This window comes from Fibroporia radiculosa, assembly GCF_000313525.1.
Source record: "Fibroporia radiculosa TFFH 294 genomic supercontigs, scaffold5844, whole genome shotgun sequence".
Classification (NCBI taxonomy): domain Eukaryota; kingdom Fungi; phylum Basidiomycota; class Agaricomycetes; order Polyporales; family Fibroporiaceae; genus Fibroporia; species Fibroporia radiculosa.
This window is the reverse complement of record NW_012133429.1, coordinates 13,877-35,506: the sequence shown is the minus strand read 5'-3', so window position 1 is coordinate 35,506 and position 21,630 is coordinate 13,877. Positions and strand designations below refer to the sequence as shown.

At 51.8% G+C, this 21,630-nt stretch overlaps 6 protein-coding genes across 6 annotated transcripts; 4 read left to right on the top strand and 2 right to left on the bottom strand.

Moving 5' to 3' along the window:
- Positions 1 to 63: 63 nt before the first annotated feature.
- Positions 64 to 1,308, top strand: FIBRA_06036 (uncharacterized protein; the record flags this gene model as incomplete). The annotated part of the gene is made up of 3 exons (XM_012327778.1): positions 64 to 415; positions 477 to 998; positions 1,067 to 1,308. The coding sequence occupies 3 exons, from the start codon at positions 64 to 66 to the stop codon at positions 1,306 to 1,308; spliced, it is 1,116 nt and encodes a 371-aa protein (XP_012183168.1).
- Positions 1,309 to 2,578: 1,270 nt separating this feature from the next.
- On the bottom strand, positions 2,579 to 5,866 carry FIBRA_06035 (uncharacterized protein; the record flags this gene model as incomplete). Its single annotated transcript, XM_012327777.1, has 14 exons — positions 2,579 to 2,883; positions 2,936 to 3,178; positions 3,234 to 3,363; positions 3,418 to 3,576; positions 3,631 to 3,832; positions 4,551 to 4,597; positions 4,656 to 4,831; positions 4,891 to 4,920; positions 4,971 to 5,052; positions 5,105 to 5,126; positions 5,176 to 5,333; positions 5,388 to 5,470; positions 5,530 to 5,593; positions 5,651 to 5,866. 14 exons carry the CDS (start codon positions 5,864 to 5,866, stop codon positions 2,579 to 2,581), a joined length of 1,917 nt encoding a protein of 638 aa, XP_012183167.1.
- Positions 5,867 to 6,935: 1,069 nt separating this feature from the next.
- Positions 6,936 to 8,427, top strand: FIBRA_06034 (uncharacterized protein; the record flags this gene model as incomplete). Its single annotated transcript, XM_012327776.1, has 5 exons — positions 6,936 to 7,147; positions 7,198 to 7,285; positions 7,339 to 7,484; positions 7,534 to 8,176; positions 8,239 to 8,427. The coding sequence occupies 5 exons, from the start codon at positions 6,936 to 6,938 to the stop codon at positions 8,425 to 8,427; spliced, it is 1,278 nt and encodes a 425-aa protein (XP_012183166.1).
- Positions 8,428 to 14,319: 5,892 nt separating this feature from the next.
- Positions 14,320 to 16,781, top strand: FIBRA_06033 (uncharacterized protein; the record flags this gene model as incomplete). The annotated part of the gene is made up of 9 exons (XM_012327775.1): positions 14,320 to 14,342; positions 14,470 to 15,014; positions 15,066 to 15,106; positions 15,162 to 15,238; positions 15,306 to 15,903; positions 15,966 to 16,128; positions 16,179 to 16,474; positions 16,525 to 16,675; positions 16,738 to 16,781. 9 exons carry the CDS (start codon positions 14,320 to 14,322, stop codon positions 16,779 to 16,781), a joined length of 1,938 nt encoding a protein of 645 aa, XP_012183165.1.
- A 1,379-nt stretch (positions 16,782 to 18,160) lies between these two features.
- FIBRA_06032 (uncharacterized protein) lies at positions 18,161 to 19,173 on the bottom strand (the record flags this gene model as incomplete). The annotated part of the gene is made up of 7 exons (XM_012327774.1): positions 18,161 to 18,278; positions 18,343 to 18,429; positions 18,483 to 18,602; positions 18,667 to 18,753; positions 18,807 to 18,929; positions 18,979 to 19,109; positions 19,168 to 19,173. 7 exons carry the CDS (start codon positions 19,171 to 19,173, stop codon positions 18,161 to 18,163), a joined length of 672 nt encoding a protein of 223 aa, XP_012183164.1.
- Positions 19,174 to 20,178: 1,005 nt separating this feature from the next.
- FIBRA_06031 (uncharacterized protein) lies at positions 20,179 to 21,350 on the top strand (the record flags this gene model as incomplete). Its single annotated transcript, XM_012327773.1, has 8 exons — positions 20,179 to 20,353; positions 20,415 to 20,465; positions 20,522 to 20,696; positions 20,745 to 20,820; positions 20,879 to 20,926; positions 20,980 to 21,078; positions 21,134 to 21,184; positions 21,240 to 21,350. The coding sequence occupies 8 exons, from the start codon at positions 20,179 to 20,181 to the stop codon at positions 21,348 to 21,350; spliced, it is 786 nt and encodes a 261-aa protein (XP_012183163.1).
- Positions 21,351 to 21,630: the final 280 nt, after the last annotated feature.

Here is a 21,630-nt window from a genome sequence, read left to right as displayed (position 1 = left end):
ATGACGACGATATAGGAACTTTGTATGTATATCCAGAATTTTCCCGGTCAATATGCTGTGATTATGGCAGTTCTACGTACATTGATGCTTACAAAATCATCGCTCCGGGAGGACCCGAACCAACTCGATTGTCCTGCAGTCTGGGTGACGATGCCAAAGTCATACCGTGTGTTTACCGGTGCGCCCTCAATTGCTGATCTAAATCGGGACCCAAACTCGTATCATTGGCGTACTGTCTCCTCAGCGGAGCTGTCATCTCATCCACTCCCTCCGGCAACCCTAGAAGCTGCGAGCCGTCGAATTTCCCTGCTTTACCAAAACATCATCTTCCATAATGACAGCGATGAAGATGATCAAGAGAAAAGCTTCAGCGGAGATGTCCCTGAAAGGGGTGTAGAACTGAGCGAGGTACAAGGTTGATATGATACTCTGGAAGCGAATTACTTGATGTGAATTCTGACTCGTGCTCCTTGCAGAGCAGACCACTGCGATAACATGGCTTCCGACGCAAGAAAATGTACAGAGTCCGACAGCATCTAAGACAGGGACAACATTTTTACAACGCACGTCCTCCAGGGTTTATTCTCAGTTCGAGACTCAGGGAACGCAAGAGGGGACTTCATATAACTATTCTGATGCATCATCTATTGCTCGATTCCCTTCTTATCATTTTAGTTTGCATGCCCTGGCATCCCTTTCTTTCACTATCTCTGGCTTACAAGCGCAAGCGGCACGATCAGGTCCATCAACCCGGAAACTCTCACAGAGATGCACAATCCTCGTTGCAGTGCTCGAAGTAGAAGGGCCAGATACTATACGGATTAAGAAGGGTGTAGAGGCGGGAAAGGAAGTCTCCCTTCTCAGGATGATCTTGGGCAGCGAGGACGGTGCCATCTGCAAGCTGACAGCATGGCGCGAAGTTGCAGAAAGCTGGGGGGGCGCAGACCCTGACGAACCCACAACGAGGATTAAGCGAGGGGACGTTGTGCATTTGGAAAGTCAGTAATCTACATACTTGTCGTCCCCTATCCTCACGAAGCCGTTGTGCTAACAAAATCCATTGCAGATATTCTTGCGTCCTGGTCTGCGGATCAAGGTACTGAAACCGGCGAGGCAATCCCGATCACACTCACGGCTTCCCCCTACCTCAAGTCGAGGCTTGAGATTTGCTATCGTACCATGCCCGACATACCAGAGGACAGTCGCTTTCGTCCAGACTTGCGGCTGGGATTCAGCGATGCGGCCGTACGCAGGGTCGCCGCGGTGGTGCGATGGTTCCAAGAGATAGCTGGTCTACCTCTTCACTAATGGAATACCGAGCATTCTTATACAGTCGTACTAGCTTACGCCGCGAGTCACATACCTAGGAGTCTCAAGGCTATACTCTGTATTATGATTCGGTCTGCTCGGCCTCGGAGTCCCCTGGCCCGTTTATCAATCAACCCGATCTTGTCGAAATTGAAATACTGTCCTCGCCAGACGAAGCGAATAGGCTCATTCTCAACTACATCGGTAAAGAACCGTTTAGCGATACTCGGGTACCTCGGGCGATCTACTCGCTCATTGGCCCGGAAAGCGCTTTTGAATGGATTTGAGATTGGACCCTTTCGAAAAACACCTTTTCAGCGGCGTTCTCCTCTCCGATTAGTATGCAGGGAATCACTCGCGGCATAACGCATCATGTTCAGCGGACCGCTACGGCCAGTAGTGTGCCCCGATATTTGACTCGTGAAACACTACGATACTCCGCATTCGAGGCCTGTTATCGCGCGTTGCGGCGCAAAGTCGACAGGTCGCTGTATATGAGGCCTGGCAATTCATGTGAGGATCCTCAGCTCTTCACGACTCACGAAAGACTTCGTCATACCGAATACTACATGACAACTGTACGGTAGAGTGTGACATGAGTCGAAGGACACCAATCCGTATCAGGATGACTAGGCATGGGTACTAGGGAGCGACTGGATTCGCTGAGAAGGACGAGTGAGCGTGCCACAACGCTCATATGGATATCCCGACTCCTGAGTCTCCACCAAGTTGAAATCTCGAATATATACATACAGAACTAGACAGTCCTCATCAACCTGTAGGATGATGGATTCACATTTCGGTAAAAAGGGATTAGGACCTGCCTCATGGTCCAGCCGGATTTCCACCGTGTCCTCAAAGTTCCTGTCCGAGCTCCAAAATCGATGCTGCCAGCTTGGGGATCTGAACACATAGCGATTAGCCCTGCACTACTATTTCTAACCACCAAGCGTCTACGTGTAAGTTACAATACATCAGTATTTTACAAGCGTCAACTCCGTCCCATATTGTCTATAAAATGTCTTCGACACGTTTGGGTACGAGATCATATAAAATCTGACGGCTGGCAGCAAAACATCCAGTACGACAACAACACGGTCAAAATACTCTGAGATACCTAGAAAAATAGCGGGAGCTGTTAGTCTCTGTAGTTCATACAGGCTTGCGACAATTGCCAGCATCTTCCCTCGAACCGGAAAATCCGAACGGAAGCAACTTGGAAGACGCCATCCGATATATTAAGGTACGCAAAACGTTGTCCATAAGGTATCTATGCGGTCTTCTCTTTTTCGCCATAGCGATACGACTCAGCTATGGCTTCAGCCTGGACACCCTCCGCCTCGATCTCAGCCAGCATCTTCTTCTCCAAGGCAATGAAATCCTTCTGATTTGCACTGGCCTTCTTCATGGCCTCCCGGCGCAAACAGTACTGGCGGTACTTGTCATCTGTACCGAAGAGGCGATCGCACCATCTGAATGAAGTCGAGAAATTGTTCACGAATGCCATGTGATGGAAGTCGTGATGCTCAGCGCCGGACCAGAAAGGAAGAATGTGCTGTAATGACCAAGGGAAGTCTGCACAGCGCACGGTCAGGTGATTATAGGAGGCAAAAGTAGTCTGACATACCATAGCCACTGTGCGCATCGACGGCTTGGAAGAGGCGAAGCGTAATCCAGACGTACATCGTGAAGATGTGAAGGTCACCACGGAAGAAGCAGTATAGCAGAGGTCCAGCGAGGGTACCGGTACCAAGTATGGCGACTTCAGCAGGGTGAGCGTATTCCGCCGCGAGACCGAATGGTGCAGAGTACTTGTGGTGAATCTTGTGGATGTGCTTGTACAAAGGACCCCAGTGAAGTGCCTGATGAGCTGTTGTATATAAAGTCAGCAACGGTGCAGTACGATCAAGGAGTATGGGGCCGACCAAAGTAATGGAACATGTCCTCGAAGACGAAGAAGAATGCGACTTGAGGTACCATAATCTTGAGTGCAGGCAGAGGAACTTGCCATGTTGACATGCCAAACATCTCGGCCATAGGGTGGAAAAACCAAATCTTTGGTCTGTATCATCACCCCGTTCAGCAGGAAAGCGGAACATAATCACTAACCAGGGGTAATTCAATCGTGAAGTGGGAATACAGCACTTGTTTCGTGCATTCCCACTGCTCCTTGGGGGACGGGACTTTGCCCGCCTGCAGCTTCCACCTCCGAAAGTATGGAATGGCATCTATAATGATCCATGGGACACAGCGACCGAAGTACACGATCTACACGCAAACATGTGAGCACTCGACGCGTTTTCTAAGGATAAATGCACCTACTTCATGAAGGAGGAAGCTCATGAGACCCGTCGCGATGACCGGGTTTCCTATCCATAGGTACCACGCAGCCCATTGTGTCTCCAGCCAGTTTAACTGGGTGAAGTCGGTGTTGGCGTACAGTACGCCAGCTGACTCATAGACAGGAGCCGTTGAATTCATAGCACCTAGCCAAAACCAAGCGGAGACCACACCACGCGATCCTCTAGGTGCTAGTGAGGGGGAAGGCGCAAAAGGACGAGGGAAACGGCATCCCACCCGTCCGGCTGGAAATACCCACTCGAACGCGTGTGAGTGGTACGATCGCTAGCCGATTATTGCCGTTTTCAGAAAACTTGGCGGTGGGCCGGTGGCGCATTTCGCGTGTCGCGTGCGCATCTTCCGACCTCAGTCATGATCACACTCAGTCCCGATCTTTCGTGAAAAGGCCCTCGCCTCTGCAGCTTGCTTTGAGTCCTCCATATGTGCGCGCTCGAGACGACGGTGCCGATAAGCTAGTCTCGACGTTCACATCGCATGTGCGTCCGAAGTAGCGACAGTCATGATCCGATATTCCAGTCGCTGAACCAACTGCCTGAACGCATCTGGTGTTTAGAGGCCCAGGTCCCTGAACCACTTCACTTGAACATACGAAATCGCACAGGGTTGATCTTGGGATATGATAATGAGCGGCACACTATAATCATGAATAGCGTTCGCCCATCGCGATTTGACGATGAGTAGCTGCGGCGCCGCAAGATACATTATATTTTAGTCATACACGTCGATCCGTTATAGACTACAACAATGATATGCTACTATTACAAGGAATCAAGTCTCCATCCGTTCCAGAAATCAGAGAACTTAAATCAGAGAGCGCAATTCAAACATCAGGGGACCTGCCCATAGAGTACGCTCGCAGACATTCTATCAATGGCGCATACACCACTCCGGCCGACTCTAGATGCTTGTCGCAAGCAGCAGGGACGGACTGATGGTCGCACGGTAAGCAACGATGACATTTCGAGCTGCAAAAAAAATATACTTACCGTCAGACTATTGGCCATGGCGACAGTAGTCAACAGGTCTGAACAACATAATCGCACTGTGTGCCACGCTTCCTCAAACATGCTGAGCTTGTCGCTCAATTCCTTGAGCTCTTCCTTGAATTTCTGCGCGGTCACCTTGGTAGGTATCTCGTGCGTCTCCGACGACACTTGGCAATCTGCATCGCCATATGTGAATAGGTCGGCTGCGATACGCATATAGGCACAAGCAACGCACAGCGTTCAAATTCTATGTCTACACGGATACCTGTCCATCATAATCAGATAATTCGAGCGAGATGCACAGGTGGAGCGTACCGCAGAAGAATCGGATCGTTCTGATGCGTGCGAGCATCGAATGGAAAGAGTCAACAATCGCCTTGAGCAGTTTGTACAGTGCCTGTATGCGCCGGTGAAACCAGTGACAAGTGCTAGGTGTGCTTCAAACTGACCTGCCAGATCGACATGCATATCCTGTCGAGCGTAAGTCTGCGACTAGCGTAGATACGCAACATCGACTTACTCTTCGAAACCCGACCAGACAGACTGGAAAAACCCACTGGGTTCTGCTTGGCCTCTGAGCGCGCTAGCAATCTTCAATTGGAAGATCTCGACTTGTTTCCCGATCTCGTGGAACTTTGCTGCAGACTTCCTGGCACGGTCCTGGTGCGCCGTGATTGCCTGCTCACACATACAGGTCAGCAATACTTGCCCAAAATACAGTCGATGACCGACCTCTATGAACTTCATGATCATCAGCTTCTTGTCCTTCAGTGGTAGACGAGATTGGGACAATGGAACGATGACTTCCACATAGTCTGTTCCAGCCACACGTTCAATGCCGCACCGCGAAGAGTAATGCAATAGTAGTACGAACTATTTAGGAAGCTTGCGCACTGTCCAGCGTTATGCTGAGAGTCGCGATATACTTTCCGATGACTCTAACGGGCGTCGCTTCAGAATCTGCAAGCACATAAAGACGCCCTGAAGCAGCTGACCTGGCGCAGCTTGTTCCATTCCTCACATAAAGTGTGACACTCGCCAATCTGCGGCGTCGTCTCCAGTTTTCCGGCGACCGACTTGAAGAGCTCTTGGATGTCAAGTTGGTCCTTTACGAGGTTCGCAAAACATTCTTTGAGTCTTGTCGCACTACCATTGCCGGACGGATCGTTGTAAGGTGGCGGACGGGTCCTGGATGTGTTACTGCCAGACATGGCTATGTCGGGGAGCAAGACAAGGCAGCTTGGAGAGCGACACAATCCGGGTCAAGCTCATATAGGCCATGAGGCAGATTAGAATCTGAAAGACGTCATGTGATCAGGACACGCATCGGACGCGTCTGGTCGCGCGACGCGAGTCGCGAAGAACATTCCCGGGTCTCGGATTCTCGAAGTTGTAACCGAAACCTCTGCAGCTTTGGATAGACTTGCGACCTGGAGAGAGGGCTGTATGTATATAGGCTAGCTCGGAGGCATTGAGCTTGAAGACTCACTGCAGGAAGTAAGATGAGCTCAGTGTTGGTCCGTCACGGTCTTACTAGCTTATTTATAGAGCACACATGCAAAGTTGATAATGTAGAAATGATGAGGGTTTGTGAACTATTTGCATGAGAAGGTTCCTTTGGAAAGCTAGGGAAGGTGGTCTAGGAGCTACGCTCCTTAGAAAGCTTACCTAAATACCAAAGAGTTCTTGAAAGTTATAGGTTCCGGCGGGGCTGGGCCATTATGCATTATTGACTGCGGTTCGGCATTGCCAGCGATGCCGGAGGGAACACGATATGGCAGTGTCAAGGCTACGCAGAGGTTCTCATTCACCAGTGACCTCTATAAACCAGAATATCACTAATCAGACTGCATGCGAGGAGGCAGCTAGCGTCGCGGCTACCGGTGCGCGTACTTTATACGGCTGGTATACTGCGCCGCGATCCAGATTGCTCGTGACACAATCACTCGGGAACTGCCGATTCTTCTCTGACTCACGCCAGGCCGCGCATTTGCTCGACCAACACGCCTTGCTCATTTTAATTTTCAGCAAGTCAACAACGATACCAGTAGCCTGCAGTGACTCTGAGACAACTCTGAGCTGCGAAAACTTCATGCAGATTTCAACGTGCCAGCCGAGATATTTTGCGCTTGCCAGATTGGATCGCCCACGTGGTTCAGCTCCGTACATATATAATGTGCGCCATGGAAGGCTCTCGCTGTTGTCCAGTCTTGTCGTTTTTTTCGAGTTCTGAATCTGAAGCTTCGTGCTGCATCCTTCCATTCATTTGAAACGGTCGTCATGTTATCCTTACTCTCTTTGGGTCTCCTTGCTCTTCCTGTCACGCACGCAACTAGCTTTCCTTTCCATGCTCGAGATACTTCTGCTACCAATGCTACCAACGTCACTGTCGATATGGTCTCCTCTGCTTGGTATGCTGGTTGGCACGCAGACAACTTCACCCTGAACAACGTGAGCTGGGACAAATACACACATTTGATTTATTCGTTCGCGTGAGTAGCTGTAAGACTTCACCTAAGTTGCCTAACTGATCTGCTTTTAGTACAACCCTGCCCACAGTCAGCAATATAACCTTGAATGGGTCAGATGCTATACTTCTCCCTCGGTTTGTCCAGATGGCGCAGGAGAACGTGAGTTGAAAAGTAGACATGTTGATTGCCACTCTAAACGCGTTCTTGACTAGGACGTCGTCCCGATGGTTTCCATCGGCGGCTGGGGTGGTTCCCAATTCTTCTCGTCCAACGTTGGCTCTGAGGAGAACCGCACTGCCTTCGTCAAGACCGTCACTGAATTCGCCCAGAATTACAACTTGAGTGGCTTGGACTTTGAGTGAGTCCAGTATACTAGAGCTGGGATTATAACTCTGACATGCCGGAAGCTGGGAGTATCCCGGTGTCCAGGGTATTGGTTGCAACGTGGTTTCCGTCAACGACACTAGCAACTTCCTCGCCTTCCTGCAAGCCCTCCGTGCTGATCCTATTGGTGCAAACCTGACACTAACAGCCTCTGCTCCTATAACTCCCTGGAAGGGCGCCAACGGCAGCTCACTAACGAATATCAGCGGCTTCGCTGATACTCTTGACTGGGTCAATCTCATGAACTACGACATCTGGGGTTCATGGGATAAGACCGTTGGGCCTAACTCGCCGCTGAACGACACGTGCGCGCCTGCTGTGGACCAGCAGGGCAGCGCTGTCAGTGCCGTTGCTGCATGGACCGCGGCAGGCATGCCCACGTACCAGATCGTGCTCGGCGTGGCATCCTACGGGCACTCGTTCCTCGTTGCTGCAGCGGACGCTGTTATATCCGACAATGTGCTCGCGTCATACCCCGTATTCAATCAGGGCGAACAGCCCCTCGGTGATGCTTGGGACAACTTAACAAACATTGACGCATGCGGCGTGAATACGGGCCCGTCAGGCGTGTTTGATTTCTGGGGGATGATCGACGGGGGCTATCTCTTCCCGAATGGCACCGTCGCGGCGGGCGTTGACTACCGCTATGATGAATGCAGCCAGACGGTGAGTGGTAACTTTGACAACGATGACACCGGAGGCCGCTGATTCGCATGAGGTCTTTATAGCCATACGTCTACAATTGTCGCACAGACGTCATGATCTCATACGATAATGCCGAATCATTCGCTGCGAAGGGCAAGTACATTGCCTCTACGAATCTGCGTGGTTTTGCTATGTGGGAGGCCGGGGGTGACTACAACGACATTTTGCTAGACTCGATCCGTTCTGCAGCTGGATTTGAGGACGATTGCTAGTTCCAGCAGGCCTCTCCTCGTTGTTTTGCCCCTCAATTGCGTATCTTGAACTCGAATACGCAATGGCTGCTCAGTCCGTGCCCTTCAACACGGTGCATAGCTACTGCGTCCTGCTCTTTATACATCCTTTATATTGGCCTCTGCCTCGACTGGTAAGCCGCATCCATAGACTGGAGCTAGCGCCTCCCGCTGCTCGTAGAGTTTCTCGTCTGTAGCATAGTGCAACGCTTTCATTGTCGCTTTGCTGTCCCACATGTCCTAGTAGATATGTCGTAAAATAATGCCTGCGTTGACGGAGACTACAAGCCATCTGCCACGGCCACGATCGACACATGAAGTGATCGGGGACAGCCGTAGCTCTGCCTAACGGCGAATGGCACATCAAATACGTATCGGTGGCGTGGGTGTTTACTACGATGGATCCCTCGCCACCACTCCGGCACCGCTCGCGTTGTCCAACGGTCAATTATCAAGACGAAAGAGGTTCCAGAATATGCCGACTTGAGTGCTTTGGGTGTGCTCGCGATAGCGTTGCGGTGATATGAGACTTTGCTGATGGACGGTTGTCCTAGGGTGGTCTGTTTGTCTCTTGACGTCTCGCTTCCGACTTCGTTGCACTGCCTGGGACAGCTGATCTTCCACCATCCCGGAGTGTCTGTTCCGCCTTGGGAATTGTCTAATCGACTGTCTTCTACCTACGCATGTCGGTCAAGATGGCCCTATCGGTCCCGCAGTCTGTTGAGCGGTGCCGTGATACCGTCGAACCGGCTGCACGAAACGAGCACGTCGAGTGATCTTTCAATATGCCTCATTATTCGTGCATGAATACACACCAATGACACGGTGAGCAGTCTCCTTGTATCCAGCATCGAAGTCTGATGATACTGACGTGAGATCCATGGCTGTGTAAAAGGCACTGGCCCTGCTTAGTGTATCGGGAGCAAATAACATGTAGATGAAATTCTATGGGCTTTGTCGGTATACAGATAGCAGTCACTGTACGGCCACATGAGAAAACCGACTCGTACGGTGCACACGTCGGTCTGTCTTACGCAGGTTGGCTCCGCACTCCCGGCGTGCTGCGGTCTTGCCTCTTGACCCAGGTGCGGCGCCATTTTGTGTTTAGGCGACACAGCCTTAGTACTGACGCTGTCTCGCCGACACCTTTGTGGGAATAGGTCCCCTGGCAGAGTAACTGGAACGGCTGGCAATTGATCTGTTTAGGCGAGTATCACCAATTATTTAGGCGGTGCGTTTGCCACAGTGAGCAGGCCGCAACCGCATTGTAGTGGTTCACTTGATCGACGAGATGCTCCGTCTACAGTTCTTCAAGAGCTTTACGTCTTCCTAAAATGAGGCAGACCTATTAGGAGAGACAAAATAGTCTACGGAAGGGAAACGGCCATCAGTGTACATTGTGCAGGATTTTAGACGGGGAATAATTCCCGAATCACAGGCGATTCCTCGCCGTGTTACGTTTGTCATGTATTATATCATGATAAAATCCCCAGCAACGAGGCAAGGAAGCTGGACATCGTCCACAGCACCCCTTATTTTAGCTTCCCTGCCGCTTGCCCTGAGGCCTTGATGTTACTGCCCCTTCTCTTACCAAGATCATATGCGCAAGGCGAGTTTGGAAGTATTCACCGTGGCGGACGATGCAGGGGTATCAAACGTGAGTGCTGCTATTTGGAGTCGCTTACAACACATGTTTGTCAGCTCAGATTCTCGCGTGCTGCCCCAGCCCCACACCCGCTTTGCAGGGGAGCAACCAAGATGCCGCCCAGTTGCGTCGTGTCTCACATCCGTTACCTTCCGCTCCTCGAGGCATCCAACGACCGCTGGTGGCTTTCATATTTTGTTTCTAGCAATCTGTCCGGATATCCGATTGCTACACCCATCTTTGCCCAGGCTTCGAGTGCTAGTTTCTCGTCTACGCGGAGAGAACACACACATCTACCGATGGGGACTATTCAGCGGGTCGGACCATTCTTCTAGCTCCGGCACACGTGCGAGCCGGCGCTGAGCCCCTGGTATGAGGCACGAACAGGTTGGAGACACGAGCTTGCGAACGTTGCGGACCCAGGTTACACCTCATGCAGCGCACGCAGTGATCCCTGAATCTGGTCAACAGTCTTAACGATCTTCGAATATTTGCCTTGAGTTTACGGCTAGCCGTTGGAAATGTTCTCAGTCTCGAATGTTCCGTGATTTAAGACTGAGTTTCGTTCACCGTTGTCAGGTCCACAAGCCCCGAGTCTGTTACCTCCGCAATATCCTCGACGTATTTGCAATGATGCTCCCAACTCCCGAGCTGCAGGCCGTAGCGTCCCCACTTTTCGTTGGAATGGGAGCTACCTGGAGGTGATTGGAGAGGAAGGGTAGAGTGGATATACCACAATAAATTCCCGGTATGTGTGTCATGTGTTTGATGTTGAGACAAGCTGATAGACTTATGCTGGTGGGTCTAATGAAGTGCGCAAGAGCACCATCGTCCGACCATCTGCTGTTTCACTCAAAGATACATTGCAGGGATCACCGGACCCGGAGCAGTGCAACTGCCATTATCACACCGCCCTCTGCATCGCCTGATACTCGGGGTGACATAGTCTTCCTTCTATGCTACTGCCCCCCGCTCTTGTACAATAACCTCGGCCCATCGACACCCTTTATCACGGTGGCAGACGGCACAGGATATATCTACATCAAGAGCGGCTGATAAACTTTGAACGTGTCCGACTGCACGGTGCGCCCGTAGTATCCGACATCCAGACCGATGTCGCAAGGTAACAGGAAACTATGCTGCTGCATACGCTGGGTGACGAATGTTGACAACGTGCTGCTAGGTTTTCCTCACAATGTCCCAGTCCTTCTCCCCAGTCCTTCTCCGTGTATCTTTATGGTCTACGGGCGAGCGTGCGCATCGACCTGGCCTGGAGAGGGACTGCTGTCCGAGACTCTGTCGCCCTCCAACTGATCTGATATGCGCTCACTGAATCCCGCCTCCATGACTCGAGTGAGTGTCTTTGGCGAGAGGCGCGGTGCTTCGTCATCCAGCGGACAGACTCATCACGGCCAATTGAGCATGTACATCGAATGTGATTACCCCAAGTGGCTGGTGCAGTGGGACAAACTTCGATTGACAGGTCCGTCCGATTCCGAGTACATCGGTGAATGTGTCATGCAGCGAGGAAATTTGACTCCTGAGCGAAACGCGCCAAATGGATTTTTTATCCATACGTTGTGCGCGAATAGTGGCGAAAGGACGACTGCTAGTGCTGAGGTCGCTCCTTCAGCCGGTCGTGCTGCGTGTACGGAACATCGCGGATGATACGAACGTTACATTGCTGCGATCACCTGCTGCATGGAGGGGGCACGACAAGCTTGCCATATCATCTGACTGATCGTATGCATTGATCGCGGGTGTATGTACAATGTAGGGAATGCACACACGGGCCTAGTTATTATATCGGTTCTAGCTAGCAGATCTAGTTTGAATTTCTCTTCAGCCGCCGGACCCAACCGAGTGTGGTCCACCGTGTACCTTTGATTATCCTTAGCATATTATCGCAGTCTTTGCTAACGACGTTAATGATCAAGGTTTGCATACGGGCGACCCCAAGAAGCATGATATGTACTAGTAGTCCCGCGCCCTGATTCCAGATGCGGGCGCAAATTCTGTGGCGACGAGTTGGTGTCACCGGCTCTTCCAAGACAGACTCGCTTCCTGGGTGAACTAGCTATCTCATTGCGTGTATGCGCCTCAACAGCTGGCGAGCGCAAGATCATGATTCCGATATACGCCGTGCAGCCTCAGCGCCACCGATATTCACGGATTCAGACACTGAGACGCAGCCCTCACCATCACGCGCCAGGGCAAGCCATGCGGTCACCGGGAGGAGGACGTCGCATACCTGTAGCGGGCGTCACCTGGGCGACCGAGTACGCGGGCGCTGAGAAGCGCACGGAGAGTTGTGGGCCCGACGCGTGAGCACACGCTGTTGTAGCATAGGAACCACCAACTAGGAATACGATAGGTCTTTCATTATGTGTGACACTGAATTGGATGGCTTATTGATCAACCAGCGTGAGGAATAAGCTAAAGCATTGCAGACTGTTGAGTTGGTCTCAATGCTAATGCGTACTGCTGGGCTTGGAAGACCAACGCTTATTGAGGGTGCTGGAAGCCATTGTTGTGTGTCAACACAGACGCCATCCGAGGAGTACCCAAGCCCGACGCCAGACCTCCGACCGACTGATCACGAAGATCGAACATTTCTTTGCTGTCCACTTCCCCGTCGGCAGGGGTATTTCGAAATTCACAGACGACACGGCTCATCCCCGACCGGTTGTATTCGCATGCTCCGATTGATAATGGACAGTGAGAGGAGGATTTTAGGAGAAGTATCTTGAAGTGGTGTCCAGATCACCTGTCACAATAAGAGCGAACTACGGCTGCCTTGCTGTGTGTGCGACAACAAAATTTGGAAAGGCCAAATTTGAAGAAAGGTTAGATACCCATACTGTGATTCAACATTTTGTGGTACAGTTCCAATGCAGCCGTTTTCACCTGCCATTTGGAGACATTAAAGAATGATTTGTCTGTAGGGTCAGGATCGCCCCCTCCAGACAAAGGCCTTGCCGGAATTCAGCGGAATTGTATTTCTTCTGAGTTGAAAAAGTGGACGTCTGAGGTCACGAGTGTGCGAATATGCTTACTGGTGATGCATAGAAGCGGGAAACAAGAGCGCGTCATTGACAACAGCATCGTGGCACGGTGCTGCAGAAGGCTTCCTGGGCGATGCGCTCGAGGCACATATTCATCGATACACTAATAGACAAATGCATGTTGATGCGCAGACAATGCGGTGATTTGAACAGGAATCGATAGTTCACATGGACTCGTGACGCTGGGGACCCTAGACAGGTAGCCATCTGAGCAATAATATGGGGAGGAGACCATGTGTATGTTGTATTATGAAGGGCACGCGCAGATATTTTCCCGGTTCTGGACGCCGGGACCTTCAGCATCTTGGTGATGAACGAGAAGCGACTCGCCTTAATGGCCGTATGTTGTTGTGCGGGGATCGGACCGCGTCAGAGAACGGATGTGTGCGAGGCGATCGGGGCAGTAGCGCGAGACTACACTGGCCATCACGTTTTGCGCGCTGGAGTGGACGAAACGAGCAGCACGAGGGGCACATGAGGGCGGAAACGAACTTTGTTGGAGGTGCCGGCGGCAGTAAGCATATTACAAGGCTTGGAATCGACTTGGAATTACAAACGCGCACGAGGGTAACTACTGATTGATAGGGGGCCATGTGCTCACAAGCCACGAGAATGCAGGGTGGGGGTCTGAACCCCCTGTCACTGAGAGCTCGGTAGCGCGCGACGGGATGAGGGGGCGTCGGTGCCGGAGAGCGCCAATCCCGAGGTTGGATCTGTGTGAGCGGGGTGAGCGTAAATTAGACGAGGCGGGTAGAGGCATCATATCACCACATGTCTACGGTGGTGATTTTCGGAGGTCGGAGAGAGGGGGAAAGGAAAATCCGATACGAAGGCCACCGCCTTGGGCAGACGCTCGGCTGCTAGCGCGAGGACGCGGTGCTCGTCGTCCGTGCGGACGGTGCGCGAGTGGTGGGGACGCTGCCGGGGACGACAAGGACGACGAGGACGACGGGTAGGCTGGTCGTCGATGGGGCGGCAGCCTGGAGGAGGGAGGCCCATGGTCGCTGTCGGGGGCAGCCCAGAGAGACGGGGATGATTGGCCGGGTGAGAGGGCTGTGGCACGCGTCCGTGTTTGGCAAGCAGTGCGGGCGCCTGTCCGCCCTGTCGCTACATTCCGGAACCGCAACATCCGCTGCCGCCTTAAAGTACAGTACTCTATCCTCCATGGCCTCCTCGTCCCCCGCCCCGTCCGTTTCTCTCCTCTGACCTCCTCCTTCTCCCCGTCGGGTCCCTGGCCTCCCGCCCCCTCGCTCCCCCGCCCTCCAGACCTCCCTCCTGCTCACCCTCTTTTGGCCTCCGCAATTGAGTTCACAGCCTTCTCCGTGCCCGCCCCGCTTTCGTTCTCATAACATACTATTTTTATAATGGCCGAGAAGCAGTTGACCACCGCGAGCCCGGGACCGAGCACTTTGCAAAGAGGTCTGCCATCAATCTCATCTCCTCGGTGCCGCTCTCTCACCCCTTTCTCCAGGCAAAGCATGTCTGCGCTGTCGAAAGCGAAAAATGGCGAGTCCCCTCCCCCTTCCCCTCTCCCTCTCCTCATCACTCATCTCCCACTCAGAGGTGCGACGGCGCAAAGCCTGCTTGCCAGCAGTGCATTCGTGCGAAGAAATCCGATGCCTGCGAGTACGACGACGGCAAGGGCAAGACAAGGACCCAGCTTATGCGCGAGCACATCACCCGTCTCGAGATGAGGATAAAGGAGCTCGAGAATCACGACCATTCTTCTCCCTCCGTCACCTTGTTCGATCCTCACGCACCGTCACCATATGGATCTGGCTCATCCTCCTCATCCAGCCATGGTTCCCCAGGTCTCATCAGCCTTCCAGCGTCCGCCTCGCCGACTCCGTTCTCACACGGTCAGTGCATTTGGCGCACAGCGAACGCCGAATTGACACTTGATCATGTAGAGATGGATTCTTCCTGGGAGCAGCAGTGGGACGGCATGACCGTAAGTTGGTTTCATTTTCCCCCGAATAATGTCTCCCCTAATTCTGTTTTACCAGGATTTTGCATCTACTAGTCAAGTTAGTGATCCATACAATCCGTCAGAAGAGCCGCCGTTTGAATTAGCACAGATGCTGTGAGTTCGACAGTTCCCATCAGTGATGTCGTCTTCGCCATGTCTCCTGACCCCCCATGCCATGCAGTTTGGAGATATTCCTTCCACATCGTCATCAGTGTGGGCTTGATGTTCATGTCGGCCGTCTCCGCGACTCTCTCAATAACCCCTTGTCGGAACGGCGTCACCCCGTCCTCATGAATGCCATCTACCTCTGGGCCTGTTATCTCTCGCGACCAGGTTCTCTGAGCGAACACGAGCCGCACTACCTCTCCCGCACACTGGCTGCTATGTCTGACGCGATTCAGTACCCGTCAAAGGTCCTTGATGTGATCCAGGCCTCATGTCTCCTTTCGACGTACTACCTCTCGAACGGACGGTTATTCGAGGGCAGCTATCACGCGACTGTAGCTGCGTCCCTCGCGGTGCAGTTTAGCCTCCACCAGATCGGTATGGATGAGCGCACGCCGCAGGCGAGCGCGGACGACTGGGACTCGACGTTCCGCCTCGAGCCCGCGAAAGACACCATTGAGCGCGGGGAGCGCATCTTGACGTTTTGGCAAGTGTATAACCTTGATCGCTGCTGGTCCGTCGCGCTCCAGCGCCCGTCGACGATCCCTGACAGCGACCACCCGTGGACTTGCATTAGCACCCCATGGCCCCAGCGGATGGAAGAGTATGAATGTGTGCGTGGTCCTGTTCTATCTACGAAGCTTCACATAGGTGCTGACTGGTCTCTGTCTGATAGGGGGACATCGCGATTGGCACGGGGAGCCCAACAGTTCGTGGATTCTTCATCCTCCAGGCACAAAACGCGAATATGATCAGCGGCTACTCAACGGTCGCTCTGCGCGCTAAGGCATCGGCGCTCTTTGAGGCTGCTAATCGCCTCTCCTCTAGCTGGAGTACGCGTGAGTGTTCCCTCGTCGTGTGCCGTGTATCTCCTCACATGCTTGTACAGAGGTGCCCTCGTCGAACTCGTTCATGGAAAACTTCAGGGTGCTCGAACACACGATCTCGCGGTTCGCATCGACGTTGCTCCCACTGCATCAGCTGGCGGCAGCAACGCCGGAGGACAAGTTTACGCTGATCGTCATCCACTGTCTGGCACACGCGTCCATGATTCGGCTGCATTTCCCGTTCATGGAAAGTGATACCGTCTCGCGTGACAAGTGTCTACGGGCGGCGCGCTCACTAGTTCTTGTCTCTAAGCATATAAATGACGTGGATTTTGACTTTCTGGATCCGCTGGTTGGGGTGCGTTATCGGGTGTTGTCATCGCTGGCCCACTGCTGACAGTGCTGTAGCCCTGCTGGTCGTCCGCAGCGAAGGTCTTGGAGTCGGAGCTCGTCCGGCTGCAGACTTCGTGGCCGCCGTTGAACTCTATGGAGGTCTGCGGGGAACTTGGCGCGCTTGTTCTGGCCATGTCCAGGCTCAGCACGAAGTTTCCGCTTCTAGGTACGATCCAGTGTGTGTGCCCCTGCCTGTGGTTTCGCTCACTCAGATTTGGGGCTGTTCAGCGTACCAGGCCGCCAAGGTCCAAAATTCTTTGGAGTCAAAGTAGGCCAGCTTATTCTCGGATCCAATATTGTTTCTAGCATTTGAAAAACCAGGGGTGTCGAGCAGGCTCAATCACGCTCGCCCGGTTCCCACCTCTTGTTCTCAATATTCGGCTACTCAGTCACGTTCTCTTATGAACCTTACGCTCGCTTCGAATCTTTCTCGCTCCATTTCACGCTGGCGCCGAGCTCAGCGAGCTCGCGCACGCCCCGCACGATCATTCCGGTTCTTTCACGCATCTATGGATCTATTGACCTCACGTCGGACTCATGGACGGACTCTCTCCGGGCTTGTGTGCGGACACCCTCCTGTAGCGGACACTGGACCCCTCGCACGGACTGTATGGACTGGATTATACAGTACGTTCTCGGACGCTGTTTACATTGGACACTCGGACACTCTACATTGGGCATTTGGACATTCAGACATTGGACACTCGGACACTTACACTTGGTTTGGACGCTAGCGCGCGCACGGACTCGCACTGTACTTTTTACCATATTGCATATCGTAGCTTTCTCCTGTTGGCGCTGGGTTTGTCCCCGTAGTTCGCGAAGTACTGATTAATTGTAGACATAGACAGTTGATAGTTTAGTTAGGGACAGCGGTGTAGGGCTCATTGCCGTACGTTTGTCTACAGAAACAAAACATCATTATTTTTCGCTCTGGCTTCACGCTGTTGGCGGTCCATAACACTTGAACATGCACTGGTCAATTTCGGTAAACGCAGTTATGTGGTATAATCTTATTCTGAATGTGGATCCGCATCGGTGCTTTCGCAAGATCATATGCATTGCATGTGGTTTGAACACAGCTTCCATGCCTCTGTACCAACGAAGTGCGCCCCGCATATTACTTACATAGCCTCCGATGGGTGTCACTCTTCAGTCCGCACACCACAGGTAGGGTGAAGTACAATGTCGCATCTCAGATCACTCAGGCCTCTCTCGAAATCTCAGGTGCTGCGCAGACGTGTGAAGGAGCTCAACAAGATCCCGATTCATTACGACATTCTACATTCTACATTGACGTAGCCAGTGTCCCTGGCTAGACACAGATGGATTAATGCTTCGACTCGGATGACAAGCGAAGATGGCTCACGCTTAGAGATACATAATTCGCCATGGTCACACGTTCGCCGATGGCGCGTACGTAGCCGGTTCACGACGACTACACGTAAGCACTGCAATTGACGCGTACCCAGTTAGTTGCTTATTACCGTCACAAGAATGAAATCCACAACATACGATTAATACATTTCCATGAGTCGACGGAAAACGGCGCCTTCCTGGGCCTTCTTCTTACTCTTCCTCGGTCTTGTCGGTGTGATTTTGCTGGATGCGCATGGATTAATTTTGAGACCGGAAGACGAAGGAAAATGGCTTACCCGGAGGAGGGCTTCGACATGGCCTCAACAGCCTCTACGTCTGACTTGGCAGGACCATCTTCCTCCCTACGAACAAGGAACCCGGTCGGTTCACGACGACTGTGTGCGTAGGCGCTGTGATTGACCGCATACGTAGTTAATTGCTTATTGCTGCCACAACAATAAATTCACGACATACGATTCATCCATTTCCATGAGTCGACGAAAGAGGGCGTGCTCCAGGGCTTGGCTCGGTTTCTCGTTCGGCTGTTTCTTCGTGTCTTTACTGGATGCGGATAGATCAGTTTTGAGACCAGATGGCGAAGGAAGATGGCTCACCCGGAGGCGAGTTTTCCGAAGTCCGTAATCATTTCTTTGTCCTCGTGTAACTTGAAAGAATCAATTTTTTCCCTGCGATCAAGGAACTCGGTCGGTTCACGACGACTGTGTGCGTAGGCGCTGTGATTGACCGCATACGTAGTTAATTGCTTATTGCTGTCACAACAATAAATTCACAGCATACGATTCATCCATTTCCACGAGTCGACGAAAGAGGGCGTGCGCCAGGGCTTGGCTCGGTTTCTCGTTCGGTTGTTTCTTCGTGTCTTTACTGGATGCGGATAGATCAGTTTTGAGACCAGATGGCGAAGGAAGATGGCTCACCCGGAGGCGAGTTTTCCGAAGTCCATAATCATTTCCTTGTCCTCGTGTAACTTGAAAGGATCAAGTTTTTCCCTGCGATCAAGGAACTCGGTCGGCTCATGACGACTGCGCGCATAGGCGCCGCTATTAACATGTCTACTCTGATGCCAATAGATCGATCAATCGTACTTACCGGAAAACACTGCCAACCTCGGCTCCATCAACAGCTCGAAGATACAGGGCATCAGAGTCACGTTCGTAGAGGCGGCTATTCCGAACATTACTACGCCTGGTAAACCCACACAAAACAAAATTGGACGTGCCCTAAAGGGAGAGAAAGGGCAGGCAACACGGCTGCGCAGAGAAGAAATAACCCAGAAACTCGCATGGTGGAAGCACGATGGGGAGAAAGGGTAGTCTCGTGGTAGAAATCGTGAAAAGAAATGCACAAATGAACGAAGCAAAAGTCAGGCTGTGAAAGATGCCCTCGTCGACTCAGATTCATCCTGATGGGATATCAAGGGGTACTACGCACCAACCAGTACCGACTTCTGGGCTCGAATGAGATGTTGAGGAGCTAGAGAAACCCGGCAATATGCAGCAAGCTTTTGTACTCATCCCAGCGTCAGACAAAGGAAATGTTTTGCATCACGGAGTAGCGGGACGGACTTGCAACGTGCTGATGCAGGACCCAGATGTGCCGAAGACACTTTGTTCCTGACCTAGGATTGGCTCGGTCCCACAACTCATCAGTGCTTCTTTGATGCCGAGAATATCACAAAATCAGAAAGCATATGGGGGCGTATGCCTTGCGCGTACAACAACAGGTGGCAGCTCGGGTGCCTCACGCGAATGCCTCACGCGAATGCCTCACGCGAATGTCATTCGCCTGGGACGAGACGCAGCCGTTTCAGACTCGGATGAGCTTGAAACCGGGCCCTTTCGCATCTTCGGGTAACCTTACCTTGACCGCATCTCCCTTTCGAACTCCATAGCATCCTACAAGATTCGCGGCGCAATGGCAGAAGGTTAGGCGATCAAGTCACAGTAATAGATGCGTGGCGGCTAGCCTACACGTGTATGCATACCGAACGTATACTGTATCACCAACTGAAACTTCTCGTGGTCGATTGAGTTTGAATATCATAAAACACCCGCGGCAAAGAAGACGGAACTGTACAGACCCCATGCACGAATCGGGTACGAGACCAGTCGTCACATGAACTGAGCACGTACCGTATCATAGCTGTGCTAAGTTCATTCAGCTTCACACCCATACACCAAAATACGCAGGCCGTATCATTCCGACCAGACTGTTTCCGTTAACTATTATAAGCAATCAACAATCGTTCGGGATACGGTGTTGCCAAAGTGCTGCCTACATAGATCGACGATGCCCCATTTTCTGCTAGGACACGCAGAGAGAAAACGTCATTTCACTATTTTCCTTTGCGGATTCTTCTTCCTTCTTATCGCGTTGGCGCATCTCGCCTCTCGGACTGGTTGTTTTACTGCGGACGGTGAAGCTATGTCACATATTACGGTGAAGCACACTTTGAATCCGTCTGGTGGGTACAGCTGTGGGGTGCAGACTTGTCCGCCGCGATATTGTGTTCATGGATTACCCAGAGGAGCAGATTGAAGAGGCGGTTGAGGTGTTCGCGGCAAACATGTTCGACGGTAGGCACATTTGTCGAAATTTATACAGTATGACTCATGATATCACTTGTATTTAGATCCGGCTACGAAGGCCTTCTGCGGAGGTGATATGAGCTTGATGCACCCATTTACGCGAGCTGGGATACGGGCCGGCATCTTGGCTGGTGAATTCTATGCGGCCACAGACGAAAGTACTGGTCGACTTGTAGGTTATGCGCTGTGTCTGCCCCCTGGCCAGGTGTTGCTGAGCACGTAAGCAACGATCACCGTCTATTTCGGCTGAGGATGCTCATTTAGTAGGCCGGAGCAACGTGCACTAGGCTTTGATGACTTCTTCGCAAAGCTGCCGAAAGATGTGCAGGAGTTTTGGGGAACTGTGAGAAAATTTAAACGTACATATCGGTAAATTCCAGGTGATCCTTACTCAATGTCAGGTTGGAAAACGCTTTGGAGATTTTCTTGCAGACACACTAGGACCAACAGTAAGAAATCAATAGGTATCAATGATTACTGATTTGATTTACAGGTGTCATAGGGTAGAATTGACTCGTGGTATATGAACCACATATTCGTCCTTCCTGAATGGCAAGGCCAAGGGATTGCAACATCAGTAATTGCACAGGTTCGCGAGAAGGTACGGGATATAATGCGTTGATCGTCGTACAACTTTCTCGATTTGTCATGGACAGGCAGTAAAAAATGGCGACACAGTGGCACTCTCCGCCACCAATCCGTACAATGTATGCATGTGCGCATTCTCTACTCTTTGAACATGACTGAGGCTGTACATCCTAGGTCCCTATCTACCAAGCTCTTGGGTTTGACCTCAAAGGAGAGATGATGGTGACCAGTGCCTGGGGCGACTATCCGATTTATGCATTTTCCCTCGATGCTACGGCCGTGTAAATTGACTCGGCACCAATAATGTAAAGTTGTATTGTTCTTGAGTGTACCAAATGTGCCACCTGCGCCCGATACAGCTCCCGTTATCTTGGTAAGTCAACAAAATTGATGACGGGCCACATTTCGTTCTCATATCAAAACATTATAGTCTGATTTGTTGAGATACCTAAGCATTATAAAGAAGGATGTCATCGACGGTATGACTTGAAGGAAAATTTATACTATCCAAAGTATCCACTTCTACTCGTATGCTAAGTCACATCAGCTCGAGCCGACCAGTGGC